At 36.9% G+C, this 18,755-nt stretch overlaps 2 protein-coding genes across 6 annotated transcripts in view; both read left to right on the top strand.

The window, feature by feature from the left end:
* LOC113226941 (serine/arginine-rich splicing factor 7-like) overlaps positions 1 to 3,279 on the top strand; it is a 20,159-nt gene extending 16,880 nt beyond the window's left edge. For 3 of the 4 annotated variants that reach the window (XM_026459756.1, XM_026459753.1, XM_026459755.1), the window contains one exon: positions 2,927 to 3,279. In XM_026459756.1, coding sequence (XP_026315541.1) covers positions 2,927 to 3,086 — 160 coding nt within the window. In that variant the 3' untranslated portion in view covers positions 3,087 to 3,279. The remainder of the gene's footprint in view (positions 1 to 2,926) is intronic. The other variant, XM_026459757.1, reaches the window with a different exon arrangement.
* A 1,299-nt stretch (positions 3,280 to 4,578) lies between these two features.
* Positions 4,579 to 18,755, top strand: part of LOC113226999 (striatin-3) — a 19,390-nt gene continuing 5,213 nt past the window's right edge. The window contains exons 1-5 of one of the 2 annotated variants that reach the window (XM_026459852.1): positions 4,579 to 4,910; positions 9,214 to 9,462; positions 15,917 to 16,079; positions 16,889 to 17,053; positions 17,708 to 17,809. In XM_026459852.1, the coding sequence (XP_026315637.1) occupies positions 4,692 to 4,910; positions 9,214 to 9,462; positions 15,917 to 16,079; positions 16,889 to 17,053; positions 17,708 to 17,809 (898 nt within the window). In that variant the 5' untranslated portion in view covers positions 4,579 to 4,691. The remainder of the gene's footprint in view (positions 4,911 to 9,213; positions 9,463 to 15,916; positions 16,080 to 16,888; positions 17,054 to 17,707; positions 17,810 to 18,755) is intronic. The other variant, XM_026459851.1, reaches the window with a different exon arrangement.

The raw sequence follows: 18,755 nt of genomic DNA, 5'->3' as shown, positions 1-18,755 counted from the left end.
CCCGGATGGAAATATCATTAAGATTACAAAAATATGATCCACATGATGTCATTTGGTCTATGTCAGCTATTATTCTAATGCACTTCTTTTGGAGAACAAAAATTTCTTTAATGTTTGTGCAGTTTCCTCATAGGATGATCCCATAGGAGAGTCTTGAGTGAACATAAGCGTAATAAGCTGAAAGTGCAGTTTTTTTATTCGTAACTTGTTTCAATTGATTCAGGGCATAAATAAAAGATGATGATTTATTCGATAATGTAAAATATTGTGGTATGGATCCGGCCTTGCTCATATCTAGCAATAGGCCGTTAGCATATTGTTTACCATTTATCGAATTTAGTGTTTTTTGTGTACATTTATAAATTGCCAAAGAGGTACATCGGTTTTTCCGTAATCCATGTTGACTGTTGTGTAGGTTATTATATTTTTCAAAAAAGAAATGAAGTCGGTTTGACATGGCAATTTCAATAATTTTTGCAAAAGTAGGCAATAAGGCTATGGGGCGATAATTAGTCGGGTCTGACTTGTCTCCCTTTTTATAGAGAGGCCTAACCAGGGATACCTTCAGAGCTTCAAAGCATCTGTAGGCTTTAAGAGCTTTTACAGCTAAATGTAGCAATATCAGAAATATATTGGGTTAATAAGTCAAGACCAATTCTAGTAGAAGTTTCCAATAGTGTAAAAGATATAGAGATGTACAAAAACCATAAATGAAAATTATTCAAAATGGTTACATGGATATCCTCGTTCGATGTAAGAAAATGTATTAAGTATAAGAAATGTAATATAATATGACAACACCGAAAAGACAAAACAATATTAGGGCTTTATAGAAATAGTATTAAACCACTACGGTAGTAGGTAGTATTAAAACACTACAAATAACTACGGAGATTACTATAAAACATTTTTCTGATGGTTCCAAAGGTACAAATGGCGTGGGAGCAGCCTTTTTTGATCCACAACAAAATGTGTCTATGAAACTAAGATTGTCAGGAGCCCTGTATAACGAGAGCAGAGTTTAATTGCAATAGTAGAAGCTCTGTCTTTTGTTAACTCTGTCGTTACTCTTACAGATTCTAAAAGTGCACTACAACATTTAGTCCAATGTGTTTTGGGAGGCCAAGGCCATAGCTTATAAAGCTTTGAGATTAATAGTTAATTGACTATCCAAGAATATGTGTATAATGCTGCAATGGATTCCATCACATATCGGACTAGAAGGCAATGAAATGGTAGATAAATTAGCAAGAGATGCTATCACGGAATCCATGGAACCAACATCTCTTGCTGCAGAAATCATCCCATTTGTAAGAGACCTAAATATGGATATGTGGAGTAAGATCTATGGTGAGATTTCTATAGTGAAAGGAATTTGGTACAAAACTGTTCAATTGCGTCCACAGCAAAAACCCTGGTTTATGGACGGCGCACTTTCTAGAAATGCATTGGTCTTGGCCAGTACGAAGTCTAAAAGACTTCGTACTGGCCACCTTAAATAAGTTTTATCATCTAATAAAAAGAGCGGAATCTCCACTATGTAAATTCTGTAACAAACTTGAAGATATGCTACTTTTAATGGAATGTGGCCATTATGTGGCTCTAAGAAACCAATTTCAATTAATTGATATTTGGCAGGTTGGGGAGTTAGTGTTGGGTAACCCATTGGCGAAGAGGGCTGACTCAAAAAACTTTGCACTCATATGTGAGGTCTTGCCTACTATTAGCACGAGGCGACACGATAAAGTAGAATAATCTACAAGGATTGACATCACATGGCCGACATTGACACCCAAGTGTTACAAGCCTTATTAAAAATGAGATTTATTAACCTTTTTTTTACGGAGGGGAAAGTTTTTATATATACTCCTGAGCCCAGGGAGACTCAGGGGTTATGTGGGGACTCTCCCTCCAGACTGGAGGGCCTACCCCACTAAAACCCCCCCGGGTTTCCCTCTCGCCGGTTAAGTCGGCGCCGTGGGATCGGTGAACATTCACCATGACGAAGATTTAATAACCTAACCTAACCTCCGGTTAAAAAACCTCACCTCAAAAGTCATTCATCCCGTAGTTTGCCACCCTTAGAGGTGGAATATTTTCTTGAAATTTAAATGGGACCACATCTGAGGTACCTTCTTTCCAACAAAAAAAAAAGAATCATCAAAGTTGGTTCACAAATGGCGGAGTTATCGCGTAACATACATACAAAAAAAACATACAGACGTATTGAGAACCTCCTCCTTTTTTTAAAGTCGGTTAAAAAAACGAATAGTTTTCCATGATACACATTAACAAAAGTTGCCCGTCACGATACCTCCACACAAATTTTCAATTGACCGCGCATATCTTGTATAAAGAACCAAACTTTTTACGCGAATGTATAATAATATATATAATGTTGTTTATTATAATGAGTACTACCCCCACCAGCAGAAATATGGTCGGGTCTTTTTAATACAACCTGTGCAAGATATCTATATAATGGAGTAAAGAAGTAGAGATTACAAGACAGAAGAAATTGACGCGGTTAAGGGTTGTCAAAAATGTTTGACCCCTTGAGGCTATATTTTTGGTTGTCAACAGATAGTTTCATTCAATTTTTAAATATTGCTATTCACTCTTAGGCAACTTATAAGGTTAGCAAGGCTAGGAAAATACGCGCGTAGTTAGCCTTTAACGTAACAGTAATTGTACATGCAGACAGTAATGTGAAATATTACGTGAAAGGAATCATGAATTATACAGGATTCCCACAAGGATTTGGAGATTAAATATTAGGATTAGCCCATACGCATTTTGATGATGTAGAATGATAATAATGTCTTAGATTGAGAGCAAGGTTGCTTTCAGTGTGGAAAAAAATCTGAAGGAGCTTTGTGTAAATTAAGAGCACTATTTTTTAAATAGTGCGATTGTGTATTTGCAGCCGCTCGAGGTCCCGCCGCCGCACAAGGTCCCGCTCGCCGCGTTCTGGCTCCCGCTCTCGCAGTCGCAGCCGCTCACGCTCACGCTCACGCTCGAAGGGCCGTTCCGTCTCCCGGTCGAGATCTCGTTCGCCATCCAAAGATTCTAAGAAGTCAAATTAATATTTAAAGGCATCTGGGTACTCTAATAATAAGACATCATTCGTTGTAAGAGTATCGAATTTTTGCTTTGTCATTCTGCTGAATTTTGTTGTTTGCATTAAAATATCATTCCTATGTTGTCGATATACGACAAGCTTTGCGTTATATGATTTGACCAATAAAAGTGTCTCTTATGTTTTCTTTTTTTATTAAGTACATAACACCCCTTCTGCTTTACCTAAAAAAAGTATTAAATTGATTTGATGAATGTGGGCACTGCGTGTTTTAAACATTCACATGCGTGTTTTACACATTCTCTGCCTACTGGCGCATTTTTCGTGCACTTGTATGGCCTTGTTATAATGTTAAAAGCAAGCTGACGGCAGTGCGTATTTCGTTCCCCACGATCTGAAATTTGACTAACGAGGTAAAAGTCATTTAGTCTGTTTTAGACGTAAAAAAGTAAATATTGTTGGTCCAGTGTTTTAAGATTATGATGAGTGCTTTATGTTTATTTCCAAGTCACTATTTTCCAATCTCGATAATTACAGCACTAGCCGTTATCGACAGTAAAATACCCCGGCGGACATATCAAATATACTTTTCTGCGCCTATACAGAACCGACAAAATTAAGAGATTTTGATGATAACACTTGTAAAATAAATTCCAAGACGTCAGTAAAAAAAACGAATCGGCGTTGATTTAGATGTACACGTGGAATGCTGAACCATTATTCGAAAACGAATCTAAACTGCACTGTGCTAACATGAAACTCGTGCACATGCATCCTTCCTAAAATCCCCTTTGATTTCTTGTGTATGTGTGGGAGGGCGGGGGGGGGGGAACCATAATGTATGTGCAAGGCTGACTGATAAGCAATTAATGATTCTCGCATCCATAATATTTTTTTAGTTAAAAATCGTACAATTTTAGTTGTCTTTCTTACAAATCGTGCAGTCGAGAGCACATCAAGCTTGGTATTATGGATCGTTCTTTAGGAGAATATAAAGTTGAATGTAAACCTTAAGTGTCAATTTGTCTTGCTCTTGAGCCTGTACGTCCGTCCAGGCTATGTCCTCGTTGGTCCAGGCAATGTGTGTAAAGTGCAGGTCACACCACGAACGAAGCTAGCTAACTAAAAGAGGGCATTCATTATCCTGCATTGCAGTCCGCCGCGTGATGCAGGATTATGAATATAGGGGCAGTGTGAAAGCCATCCTGCGATGTGTCCTGCGACACTCCATATCTACGTGGGTCATACGCAGGATAGTGTGTGAGCACTGAGCAGTCTCCATCCTGCGCGGCGGACTGCCTTGCAGGTAAAAGAAAGCACGGTGCAGTGTTCGGATATTTATGCAAATGTCATATGTTTGCAGTTAAAACAATGGCAACACTGAAAAAAAAGCAATGTAGCGGACGGACGGACGTCGTTTCGACTTTTCTAATCCGTCATGCAATAATTTTTGTCATTCATGAATTCGTCGATAAAAAGTATTTTAGATGGTGTCTCCTACGTGAATGTTAGTTGAAATATAGATAAATAATGTGTTAGTATTTCATATCGCGTAGTTCATCATCGTAGTTCTTGATAGGTCTGTGACGAGTTCGGTAATGGTGGCCATGTCATGAAAATCCCCACAGCCATGGATGATAGCTCCGTGTCTCATCACAACGGAGGGCAAGTGGGATCTCAAATAGGAGTCAGTGTAAATAACAAACAAAATGACGAACCTAGTCAAAATGTCCAGTATTCGATACCGGGCATTTTGCATTTCATCCAACACGAATGGGCGAGATTCGAGTTGGAGAGATCACAATGGGAAGTGGACAGAGCCGAGTTTGAGGTGATTATTATCTTTCTTTTATTTGCTTTGTGCATTTAAACCCTACATTTTTCCTGCGAACTGCTGTATTGCTTTGTTGTAAGATGTTAGTGTTGGTTTTATATAAAAACAGGAATGTGTTCATTTTTGTTTCTTGTCTCGAATTTATCAGCTTTGTTTTGTGATTTTCATGCATGCAATTATGGCAAAAATTGGGTTAAAATTGTCATACACACTGAAGTAGTAATTGGTTTACAATAGTTTTCTTTCATATACCTCCTTAATATTTATATAATTACTGTACATCCAATAAAATTACAATTGCAATTGTGTTTGTAGGTATGATTTCAGAGGATTAATTGTAACCTATTAATTTTTGATTTTGTAACATACTCATTCTTACCTACAGAGGCCTAATTAGATAATGTATTGCATGTTTTTTTGTGTAAACATTTTATATGGTAATATTTAACCACCTCATAAGCAAAGCATATTGCACAGAATATTGCAATCTGTTCAGTTTCATACATATGTGCGTACACCTGTCTGTTCATAATAAATAATGGTTCAAAATTAACCATTCAGCTTCACCTAGTGTTGATTTTAGATACTTAAACCGTTTGTGAGTTACTAACCAAGGTTTACAGAGTTAATTTAATAATTTTGTGCTTTTATCGCTATCTCAATTTTGTCATCGATAAGTAACCAAATATTTTATGTCACAATTTTAGAAAGTGATGACTACAATCCTTATAATTTTGGTAACAGCATAATGTGCTTGTGGATCTACACAATGTGTACATATCTGATATTTTATTATTTCTGGCTCTTTAAGAGGGGTTATTACACTGTCATGTAGAATATATCGCCTACTTGTCAGAACAACGTGTTATCTCTAATACATTGAATATGAAATATATAAATAACACATTGTTCTAGCGAACGGGTGATATATAGGATCATATAATCTATGAAACATTTATATATAATTGATTTTATCCTTGGTCATAAATCTGTGAATCTTATACTTAAAAAAGGATATTATTATTATTATTAGGGTGGTTTCATTTGGTGCCTATGAGGCCCCTCATCACTGCGACCATAAATGATCTATTGTGATCACCACTAATCATAGCTCGGAGCCAAGACCAACAGTATTAAGGAACTGAAGGACTTTCCTGGCTCCGACAGTCTTTATGTGTTCTGGGTGTGGCCTGTGCCTACCCAGTATTGAACTTCTCACGCCCATCAGAGGGCAGCACTGGGTGAGGAGATGCACTGGAGTTTCATCTGCCTCGTGGCAGAATCTACATTCTCTGTTTTCTCTCTGTCCAATATTTGACATGTGCTTATTCAAGCCACAATGTCCTGTTAAAGCTCTGGTCAGCATTCTGATGCCATTCCTGTCCAGTGACACAGCTTCTTTACAGAGTTTGGCACTGAAGGCAGCTATCAGGGCTTTAGAATGCTCAAGACACTTAGTCTGCTGCCACACGTCTCAGGAGACGTGTGAGCTCTCGATCAGCAAAGTGAGCTTTGCCAGACTTGGCATTGTGTATAATCTGGCCGGGAGAAATATTTGTATGGCCTACATTTATTTCTCTCGTGAGTTTGGGTGTAATTTGTGGTTGTCTATGTGTGTGTCCATGGCACCCGCGACACAGGGTTTCCCTAGTGCGGGGCTATGTTGAGTGTGTGCGTTATTATTATTATTATTATTAGGGTCGTATTTCCAGTGCTTGAAATCATACTCCAGTCTGCTCAAATCCTGACTTGAGCATTGAGTAGAGTTTAGAATACGACCCTAAATGAAAAGACGCGTGATGATGATGAATGAAGCTTCATCTTCGTACTTGATACCTGTTTTTTAATTTGGTCGAATATTACTTATTTGACAGTAATTGTTTCGAACGGATGTCGGACGGAAATCGAGAGTAGACCCACAAGGTGTAGTGGACATGGCTCCCGTTGTTAGCAGGCACGCGACACGCTGTAGACTGCCCAATGTGACAATAGTGGTTGTTTGACTGACTTTGCCACTCCAAACAGCAGACGCATATGTTACTTTGGGCCTCACAATTGCCTTGTGTATAATCTTTGGTTTAAGACCCCAGTGCTGTCCTGCCATACGACTACAGATACCTAAGGCCATCTTGGCCTTGTTGACCGTGTTAGCTATATGACAGTTCCACCTTAGGGTTAGATCTGGGGTTACCCCTAAATATTTAACTTCTGCGGAAAAACTCACAGCCCTGCCACCAAGTAACGGTTCCACTAGCTTGTCTAGTTTCCTCTTCCTAGTGAAAGGAATAATAGTTGTCTTTTCCGCATTAATAAATAATTCGTTATCTTGACACCACGCGGAAATGGTGTCAAGTGCTCCTTGCATAAGTGATGATATAGTGCTTTAGCAGTGCCCTTGAACTGTGATCACTAGGTCATCCGCATATCCCTGGGCGTCATTGTTCAGTTCGGCTAACCTATACAGGAGTAGATCCACAGCAAGAGTTCAAAGGAGAGGAGAAATTACTCCACCTTGCGGCCGACCCCTTACTGTGGAGGCCACAAGCCGGTACCCGTGTAACGAGATACTGGCTCTGCGGCTTAAGACCATATTTTGCACCCATCTCATAGTAGAAATAGTAACCTTTGCAGGTTAGGCCCTTTACCAGAGTACGAATGGGCGTATTGTCAAAAGCACCCTAGTGTAGGTCTAGAAAGGCACATAGTGCTATTTGTTTGTCCTCAAACGCTCTTTCAGCCCTGGCCACAATGTGGAGCAGAGCCATCTCTGCGGATTTTCCACTTTGATAGGCGTGTTGAGTGTAATGGATAGGTCTACATATTAAGGACGAAGCCCTAATGTGATTGTCAAGTACCTTCTAAATTGCTTTGAGCTAGAATGAGGTTAGGCAGATGGGTCTAAAGGACTTTGTAAGAAAGTAGTCCTTTCTGCCTACCTTTGGTATAAATACAACTTTGCATGTTGTCCATTGTATTGGTATGTGTCCCAAGCAAGACAGGCTCTATATATTTTGACCAGGTATGGCAAGAGTACACTTATACCCTGCTGCAGTAAGGTAATACTGTCCTCACCTGGGGATTTGTACGATAACCCTGACATTGGCAAAATCGTCGCGCAAAACGACGGAGCCATAGACACAAAAGTTGAAGTTGAAGTTGAACGAGCTAATAGCCCAAGCCACTTGTCAAGGTCTAATAATGTTGGCGGCAATCCAGTTCCAGTCCTCGTTGCGAGGAGTATGTACAGTAATTACTGGGTTAGTAAGCGAGTCGCACAAGGCCCCCGGAAAGTGGGTTGACATTAGAAGCTCAAGGGTTTCTGTCGTAGAAGTCGAGTAGGTCCCATCAGACTTTTTTAACAGTCCTGGTTGATGGGAGTTGGCTTTGGCAAGCACTCTGTGTAGACATGCACCTTGTGGAGCACTAGTGATCTCCTCACAAAACTGCCCCGACGATGCTTGCTTAGCCTTCCTTATCTCCTTATTATAATTGGTTAGGGCCTCCCCGTAGGTCTCCCATTCCTTTGTCAGCTTGGCCCTATTGAAGAGTCTTCGAGTTTTCTCTCTTAGCTTTCTCAGTTTGGCATTCCGCCATGGAACCTTCCTATTGGGGATCCGAATTTTTGGTGGGCAGCTTTCCTTAAAAGGGCTGATGATGCCCCTGGTAGTGACCTCAACAGCTAACTCTAGACTCTCAGTGGTTTTGATCGATTTAGGACAACCTTGTAGATACTGCCCTAGTCTGTCTCTATAGAGGGCGTAGTGGGGTGGCAGACATCTCCTGCTCCCAGAAATCTTATATGTTTATGATCCGACATTGACGTCTCATCACTAACATCCCAGCCGGTTATAAGTCCGGCTAGTCTAGCCGTAGAGAAAGTAATGTCCAGAATTTCTTGTCTTGACCTAGTAACAAAAGTTGGTGTAAAAAAGGATAACAGACACAAATAAAAATCTGAATTTTTGATTGTAGTATAAATATGGATGTCTAACATACATTCTCAAACAAATAGTCTGTTCTTTTACCTGTAGGTATACTTTTGTATAATGTTATACACTTAATATTCTTTTAAATAGTTGTGAAATAATATAATATGATGATGCTTGAATTTGCTTGAAATCTTAGGAATATTGTTGCAACTAAAAATTATAAAAATGTTTTTTCAATGACTGATTATGAAGTGTTAAGTTAAGAAAAGAGAAAAGAGTTAAGTTCCTGTTTAGAATTATGAGCTAGGATTGGTTATGGTTTTTCTTGTGTTTATGTGTTTTTATACTAACAAATTTTTCACCATATACAGGCACGGATTGCCTTCCTCCAAGGCGAGAGGAAGGGTCAGGAAAATCTAAAGAATGACCTTGTCAGGCGGATCAAGATGTTAGAATACGCCCTTAAGCAAGAGAGAGCGAAGTTTCACAAGCTCAAATATGGTGTGGAGTTGCAGCAGGGCGATGTGCGCCCACCACCAGAGGAGCCCCCTATGGAACCAGAACCGGCAGAGCGAGTGCAATGGAAGCAAGGTCGCCAGCTCATCAAACAGTATCTACAGGTTTGCAACTTCTAACTTAATTTATTAATGATCAACCCGAAGATTCGTCTTTTCAAAATCTTATTTGAATTATCTGGTTCTTTTTAGGACATGTTCACAATGGTTGTGAATTTTTCGTGAATCTAATTATTGTACTTTACTATATACTATACTTTGCTTTATCTTTGTCAGTTTTCCCCTTAGGTGATTGTTCTACAATTTTAGTGTAGCCTCTGGAATAACCATCTAAATGCAATTGATATGTTTTATGGTTCGTGCATAGTCATGTGAAGTGTCATGATATACTATTCAGTTCCCATTAAAAATAAATTACAGTAAAAGCTCTTCAACTTACGACGATATCAACCTTTTGGCATTTAGCTAGTGTAATAACTATTTAGGCTTCATTTTTGTAATAGTAAATAGTTTTTCTGTTACCTACTTCAAAAATCTACAACAATTGCTCGCGACGTCGTCGCCATGTTCAATTTCCATGCGTTTATTAGTTTAAGCTATATTAAAATACCATTATTTCATCCAAATATATTTATTACATATTTGTCTTGACACATCCTTTCTTTTTTTTCGTAAATATTAAATCTGCGTCAGATCTGATCTGTCATCTCGATGGATGTATCCACTTGCGTAATTATTACACAGTTGTTCATTTTATCTAAGGGCTTTCCTGATAGATGTCAAGTATTTGGCGTGATATACCTATAAATTAGTATATCAGTCGATACCTCCCTTATAAGTTGTTGTAAGTTAAAATATAATTTTTCTGCTTTTTGACTTTAATATATTCTTTTGTACATTATAGGTTCTATGTTTGAAAGTAAACATATCATTAAGGCTCAACTCACACTGGCGCAGAGTCGAAGCATTGCGACGCGTCATGTTTTTCGCATATAGCATATTCATCTATATTTTCCCATTATTAAGGTACAAACTTGTGTTTTGCAAATATGGAATCAAGCGGCGACGCGCGTCGACCCTTGTTAGCATTCCAGCGGCTTCGCGCGTCGACGCGCGTCGCCGCGCGTCACTTGGGCGCCGTGAGGCGCCAGACGCCGACCAAACTGTGATCCCGGCGCACTAATGCAAGCGTCGTCGCGCGTCGCCAGGCGGTGTAGTTGAAAAACAGGACGCGACGCGACGCTTCGACTATGCGCCAGTGTGAGTTGAGCCTAAGTGATTTCTTTACGTTTAAATATGGAATGTATAATATACATTAAAAAAAGGATATATTTAAGTTAAAAATCAAAGTCAAATAATCATTTATTCCACAGATAAAATTTTTACATTTGAAAACATAATTTTTTAAGCTATTGCTCGTTCACTACGCTGACATCCCCGAGAAGAACAAGCAAGAAACTCTAGGGATTGCTCTTTTCAAAATAAACTTTAATGCTATAGAATACATTTTGAATCATATTTGTGTGGAATCTAGACTTACGTTGTCTTTCCATACATCTTTATTTAACACGTAGTCTACAATTTTGTAATATGACTTTTCAATTAAAATACTTTTAATGTAAGTTTTAAACTTAGGAAATAGTAATCTTAATATATGTTCCGGAATCTTATTGTAAAAACGTATACAGTTCTCCATAAAAGAATCGTTTACCTTAGTTAAAAGAAAACGTGGTACCATGAGTTTGGACTTAGTTCTAAGGTTAATTTTTTGGGATATCTTCTTTCTTAACGAAATTATGTATATTTTTAGGGGCATACAAAATATTTGAGTAAATGTACTGTGATGCCACAGTTATGATACCAGTCTCCTTAAACTTTTCTCTGAGAGAAATCCAAGAACCTAAACGGTACACAGAACGAATCGCTCGTTTTTGCAACACAAATATGGTTTGTATATCTGCCGCTTTACCCAACATGAGAATCCCATAGGACATTATACTATGGAAGTAACTAAACTAGTCTAGCAGTAGCAACATCGATAAGTTCACATATTCTACGGACTGCGTATGCAGTAGAGCTTAATCTGAAAATCAGCGCCACGAAACGGTTTAAAAAAAAAAGCCTTTTTGTGGCTAAAGCTGAACAAGTCCCGATTGCACCAGACGCGACACGCATGACGGTGAATTAGGCATTATCAATAGTTTTAATTTTTAATTTTTTTTTGTATTATTATTGTATCATTATTTATTTTAGACTCTCGCTTCTCCGAGAGCCTAAAAGATTAATTTTGAATTGTTATTATTATTGTTCCTCTGTTGTTTTGTTTATATTCGTGTCTGTGCTTGTGTAATGATAAACAGTTTTCTAATCTGCTGGCCAATGAAGATATATGTGGAAACCATTGGAGTTTACTATCCAAGGTCACTCCCTAAAAGACAGCTTTATTAACAAGGTCTATCTTTTCTCCATTTATTTCTATGATTGGGCTACTCGATTTTACATTAGGTAATTCAAATTTAACACACTTTGTCTTCTTGGCATTGAGCAATTAATTGTTAATATTAAACCAATAAACTACCTTTGAAAGGATATCATTAATATTGTCATATTTAACGTCATGTGTGTCGTCAGCAAACAATACTATTTCACAAAGGTCCTTAACAAAGAATGGTAGATCATTAATATAAATGAGAAATAAGAAAGGTCCAAGTATTGAGCCATGCGGAACACCCATTTTTACCGGAGAACCCAAAGAAGTCACTCCATTTATGTCTACTTTCTGAATTCTACCGTTAAGATATGACGAGACAAGTTCCAACGCCTTGCCACTTACTCCGTAATATTCCAGCTTCCTAATAAGAGTAATATGATCCACGCAATCAAAGGTCTTCGAGAGGTCACAGAAAACCCCAATAGCGTTCTGAGACCTTTCCCAAACATCAAACATATGTTTTAGTAGTGCTATCCCCGCATCGCTAGTCGATCTACCACTAGTAAACCCATATTGTTCGCTATGAAAAATATGATTCCTACCGAAATACGACAGTAGTTGAGTCAACATAACCTTTTCGAATATTTTACTTAAAATGGGCCTATAGTTACTAGGACCATTTTTCCTACCGCTTTTGAATAAAGGAATAACCTTACTGTATTTCATCAAATCGGAGAAAATACCTTCGTCAACCCACCTATTGAATGCATCAGCTAAATGTGGGGAAATGAGATAAATTACCGAGTCTATAACTTTAGTCTTAATGCCTACTGTTGCCCAGTCATTGAATTTAGTTTCCCTGTGGAAAGTTAGTGCTTTCGATGTAAACGATATTAAATTCTTTTTTAATACAAATAAATATCGTGCTATATAAAATATTTGGAAAACAATACAATACAAGTAAGCGATGAAGCAGTGATGCGAGTTGGTTCCAAGAAAAGATTAATCAAGTTAAAACTTTTAAATAAATTAATGAGTCTTACAGAAGTAGAACAGTTTTCCAACACGTTTACATTGAAATTTCTACAGAGTAATATGATTTTTTAAGTTGGTAAAATCTGTTTTAAACTATCTTCCATGATTAATTTAAATTCGTTGTAATTAGTAGAGGGGGCCTGTATACACATAAAATGACAAACTGATCCAATTCCACACAATAATTCTCATTGTACTATTGAGATTTCTTGTGTGAAATTGGATCAGTTTGTCATTTTACGTGTTCAATAGAGAGATCTGTGGTGTCCTTACGCTCTTTAAATTGTAAATTACGCTTAATCCGCCTTTACTTAAGTTCTTTCTTATGAACGAGCTAACTATTATATAATTTTCCACGTTGTTAATTGCTTCGTAGTCTTTCAACAAGTGTTCTGTTACACAAGATACGTCAACGGAAATATCGTTTTAAAAAAGACATTTCAAATTTTTTGCCAGAAAAGCCTTGAATGTTTTGATGAACTACATGAAAACGATTAGACTTTTCTGTTGACGTGTTTCTAGTTTAAATGTTGGTTAGTAATAAGTATGTTGTTGCTACTTTGAAGTCGAAGCATTGTCGTGGGACTGTGTTATATCTTCTATAAGAGCGTCCTTAATATTAAAAGCTAGTAAACTAGCAATATGTCTCAGATACCTTAGGGGTCAATGTAAACTATCCTCAAAAAGTTTTTGATGTCAAAACAAAATATAACGTCACTATGACGGCATGTCAAATTGGAGAAATGTAAATTTATATTATATACATACTTATTATGAGTAGTGCCTAGATTGGAGCATTACGGGAATGCACTTAGCAGGAATTTACACCCAACTTCTCATGTATTCTTAAGAACACGTCAATGCTACTTTTTATTTCTTTTTTGTTAATGTTATTAGTATTACCTAGCATAAGAATCACAGTTGTGTATTTATCAAAGTTGTGATCACTTAATAGTGTAATAATTTGACTAAAAGTAGCTCCTGGATAGCAATAGTTGAGTACCCTTTGCTGTAAGTGGTTACTTAGATGGTGACCTAGCCCTGCATCTATTCTATTAGAAAAATAACCGTTCTTCTGAATGGCCTGGTGGAAGTTCAGCTAGTCTTAGTTGAATATTGACGGTGTTGAACTTCAAAAGTTATACTGGAGTAGTTTCGTTTCCTGGCAGTGACATTGGCATACGAGGCACGTGTTGGTTGAGTTGACGGTGTGGGATGTGGGGATGGAGTAGTTGAAGTAACTCAACTAGTTCATCCGTTTCATCAAGCTTATCCTGTAGAAGAACTTGAGGAAGCTCTCTATACTCAGTACCACCAGCTTCAAAAGTTCATTAGTGGCGGCTGAAAGTTCTTCTAATTGTTTTTGAGTAGAATTTAGGTCTTCAGTTCTTGATTGAAGATCCAACTCCAGACCTTTAACTTGTTCGGCCATATTCACCTTTTGTTTGTGTAGATTTAGTTTCGCCGCTTTTATTTTTTTAAGTGCTTTCGATTGTTTTCTTATTTGGTTGTTCAATTTTGAAAATCTTGGGTCCTGCGATTTAGTGGTACATAATTTAGTGCTGCATAAATTCCTGTCTTCTGTCGCTAGTTCCTCACGGAGTGATAAAGTCGTTAGGTAGTCGTAGCTTCCGCTTTGTACATATAATGATACGATTTCAGCATTAGATTCCATTTGCTGTTTTTCCAGAAATCTGATGCGGTCTGAAGCATCTTCATGCTCCAAATGAATTTTTCCGAAACTCTCTATAACTAATTCTTTCCGTTCGCATTCTTCTTCTAATTCGTCACAAAATCGTCGATGTTCATCAAATTTTCCTTGAATGTAATATTAGAAGTCTTGAGCGCTTGCATTTCCGTTTCATTTATATCTCGTTCTTCAAGAAGCCTATCAGTCAGCGCCCTCAGTTCTTTATGCTCCCCTTCCATCTTCTTGTTCTTCTCTTCAGACAACATTTTTCTGGTCATCATTTACTGGAAAGCGTGTCACGTGAATGTATAAATTTAATGTAAGTGTACAGAACGTTTTTAAGGAATACTTTATATACTCTTGACACAGGCCTCTTCCAATTACAAAGTTACTAGCACAGAATAAGAACTATTGTCTAAATTACATATAAAAGATAATTTTAATTAATCAGGGTTGTTTTTTTTTTACTTGTGTGTTGTTGAGACTTGCAAGTATTTATGTACAGTCAATGTGTTTTACCAGTAAAAAAGCCACAAATGGTATTTTGGCTTACAACAACTTACGTGGAAGGTATCAATCTAATATATTTAGAATTAGTTTAAAACAGTGTCCAAATGAAGTAGGTCAGCGTGTTAGTTAAAGTACGTGTAAAATGGATTGATGTATAATACTTACATTTTAAATGCAGAAAGGTGTGCTCAATCAGGCATGTTGATTGAAAGGGATCATTGGCGCGTGTACGCCGACACTACAGTGATTTCAGTAATCCCACCTTTCTCATCTACCTACGCAGACTACTATTACCTTAGCAGAAGCGCTTTGGAATAAAAGAACTTTATCAAATTAAATTAAATCTAGGGTAAAGTAGTTGAAACAAAATAAACACTTCGAAATTCCCTACTTTACTAATCAATGTGTACCTTCACGTAGCCACAAGAATAATATTATAGCTTTTACTTATTAGTAAATTATTGTTTATTAAGATTTAAAAAATACTGTATTATTATATTATAAATATTGTATTACTAAATTTTTGTTATTAAAAATACTTATTAAAGTATTTGTATGGTGGCATCAAAACTATAGTCATATTTAGAAGATTGAAGTTATTGTGTTTTTAAAGGGTTGATGAAAGTATGTACAGGGAGCCTGCATTTGATTTTTTTAAAAGGATAATAAAAAAACTTTATGTTCAGCGCAAATAATTATCACAATTCATACAGTTTTAACATTTTAGATATTTTCTGTTTGCAATTCCCAGAAGTGGTTCTTGGAAAAGTTTTTTATTTTGTTTTTGTATTACTGCACTTAAACCACAATTTCACTGAACTTATATGACCAAGATGGTGTAGGCTTGCATAGAAAATGCCTGTTACATTCTTTAAGAAAGGCTTACTCAACAGGAAATAGGATACACGGATACTATCCTGGATGTGCGTTCAAACCGCGTGCGGACGCTTCTGGGCAGCTGCAGCGAAGGCCCCGAGGACCCGATCCTACGCAGCAGCTACGACAAGCAACGCGAACGATGCGATCCACTTAACTTTATTCGCAAAGTTAACTATGGTATGTATATTTCTTTAGTTCGCGGGTCTTTACAGTTATTTTACCATATTTGATTAGTACAGGAAATAATAACGTTGTCCTCGTAGGGCGTTACTATAGGCAGTATCATATGAACTCAAGGATTTCTATGGATTCCTTAAGATGTTAAATAATTTTTTTACGGCACAAAGAAAAATCTCTTAAAACACTTGTTACAAAGGACATATACAAACGTGAGCTTATGTCTAGAAGAGATCTCTTAAAAATAAATGTGTAAAAATGAAATCTGTGGGACTAATTATTGTACAATAAATTTATTATAATTTACAAGTGAAGATAATTTCTTCGCCGTTAAAGCTAGCTAACCCTTGTCGCTCACTGCTGAATGTTTGTTCATTTATTTCGATAATCATAACTTATTACCTGTTTTATTAGTTAGTATAAATCCATAATCAACACTAATTAATTACGGACTTGTACACAATCCATGTACAAATTCCTCAATAACCTTTCATCCAAATATAGCCTATTTAGCAGCAACTAAGTATTGATTCAAGTCCCCTTTGAACATTTTTCTATAATAAAAAAGATACGTAATGCTTGATATTTCGAACAACAATGAATTAATTTTTTTTTGTGAATATTTTATTAGTTGTAAAGATAGGTTATCATATGAAATTATCGATCGCATCATTGTTAATCGACAATTGGTGTTGCGATTGGCTTAAAAAAAATTGTTTGAAAAAAGTTTGTGGTTTCCGTACAATTTATGAGTGACATTTGATCGCAATTGCGGATGTGATCATACACGAGTCTGGCTTCTTTGTTAGGTGGCAAAGAGCCTCGCAAAGGTGGGCCTGGCGGGTACAACGAAGAGGGGCTCTCCGTGCAGGAGACAGCCGCCGTCTTCGCTAACTTTGAGTTCCTGGCCAACCAAGAGATGGATATGGATGAAATCGACGATTTGGACGCTAAGCAGCCCCACCACGCCTCCGGTAAAAACTTTGGACTCATATCACTTCAGAATCTTTAAATGTTGCTTTTTAAAGTAGAGTCAAGAAAAGCATACCATCATCACCGTTTTGTGAAGTCCTATATATCAGATAACTAACTAGAATTGTAAGCAATCGGCCATGTGCATTCATTTATATCTCACTGATAAAAATAAAAGTCGTACATATGTACGATGCAAGACTGTTGCACATTAATCCCTTCATTTACGTCACCTATAAAAACGCATGGAGTGATTATATTATGATTTAAAACAACATATTGTCGGTTTAAAGGTTAAAACTCACGGTTTGACCATTTATGTCCATCATGAAGATTTTGTGTTGTTCCGGCAAACATTATGTGCCCAACAGCGGTACATCTGTCATTGTAATTTTTTCGAACTGCAGTTTAATGAAGGACACTTCGCACTTACTATATTTTTGGATCGTAGAGTTTCCTCCCAGTAGTGAAATAAAAATATTTAAAAAACTCCTGTTTGAGCAAAATAGGACTTAGTGAGTTTTGCTTTTTAACCGACGATATAATGTTATATTGCACACACAAACATTATTACAAATTACATGAAAGAAAATAGCTTTTCCGGAAAAGATATCCCATTTAAAGGGTATTAAAATATTAATATAATATTATCTAAGGTGAGGAAGTGGACCATGAAGCAGAGGAAGTCCTGAACGAGTTGAACTTGCTGACGGAGAGTGAAGCCGACACCGGTGGACAGGGTGATGACTACCCAGTTGGTGAGTTAGCCTTTACATGATCTTTACAACAAAAACCAATGACAAAATCATAGTTCAAACAATTCGTCAGCGTCTTCAAATGTTTTAATTACAAGTTTGATAAAAGAAATTCATTAGGTTTTTCAAATTATAATAGCGACCTATCTACGTCGGGAAGTAAAATAATATTGAAAAGAAACTCTAATGACCAATTAGTATGTAACCGGACTGATATTTACAACTCGACTGAGAACTGGCAACTGGTCCTATCTCAATTTTGACAACTTTGAACGATGAAGAAAAAATTGTTTGCGTCATTTATATAGCATCGGGTTTATTAAATAAAAATACGTAGTGTATGTGTAATAAAAATATTTAAAAACTACATATTTTTATTTAATAAATCACATGCTATATAAATGACGCAAACAATTGTTTTCTTCATCCTTTAAAGTTGTCAAAATTGAGATAGTACCGATTGCTAGTTCACAGTCGAACTGTCAGTTTCTTCGTACGGATATGGTCCGCATTAGTTTAGTTCACGTAAAATCAAATGTACTGATTCGACCGATTTGTAATAAGAAGTTCTACTTCATTACAAAAAAATAAAATCTCCAAAATCTCACGCGAGAAAATGGTAAAACTGACAAAAAGTACCCGAAATCAGGGATAGATAGCACGTTTGACAAAAAAGTTATTTATGTCTGAGTTACCAGGGCAATAGTCTGGTCTGTATTAATTAACTCAGTTTTTTTGTTTTGTTATGGCTTAACTTCATGCGTTTTGACCTTTTGACCAGTATAAAAAATAACTTCCTCTGATCTTTCGTCACGTCACAAACCCACAGCACCATTCAGCTTCTATTAACCTGTTTAAGGCTTCTATTAACCTGTTTAAGGCTTCTATTAACCTGTTTAAGGCTTCTATTAACCTGTTTAAGGCTTCTATTAACCTGTTTAAGGCTTCT

The sequence above is a fragment of the Hyposmocoma kahamanoa genome, unplaced genomic scaffold (assembly GCF_003589595.1).
Source record: "Hyposmocoma kahamanoa isolate Upper Pololo Valley unplaced genomic scaffold, ASM358959v1 202, whole genome shotgun sequence".
Lineage (NCBI taxonomy): Eukaryota > Metazoa > Arthropoda > Insecta > Lepidoptera > Cosmopterigidae > Hyposmocoma > Hyposmocoma kahamanoa.
The sequence above is the reverse complement of the archived record's forward strand: the minus strand, read 5'-3'. Positions and strand labels throughout refer to the sequence as shown.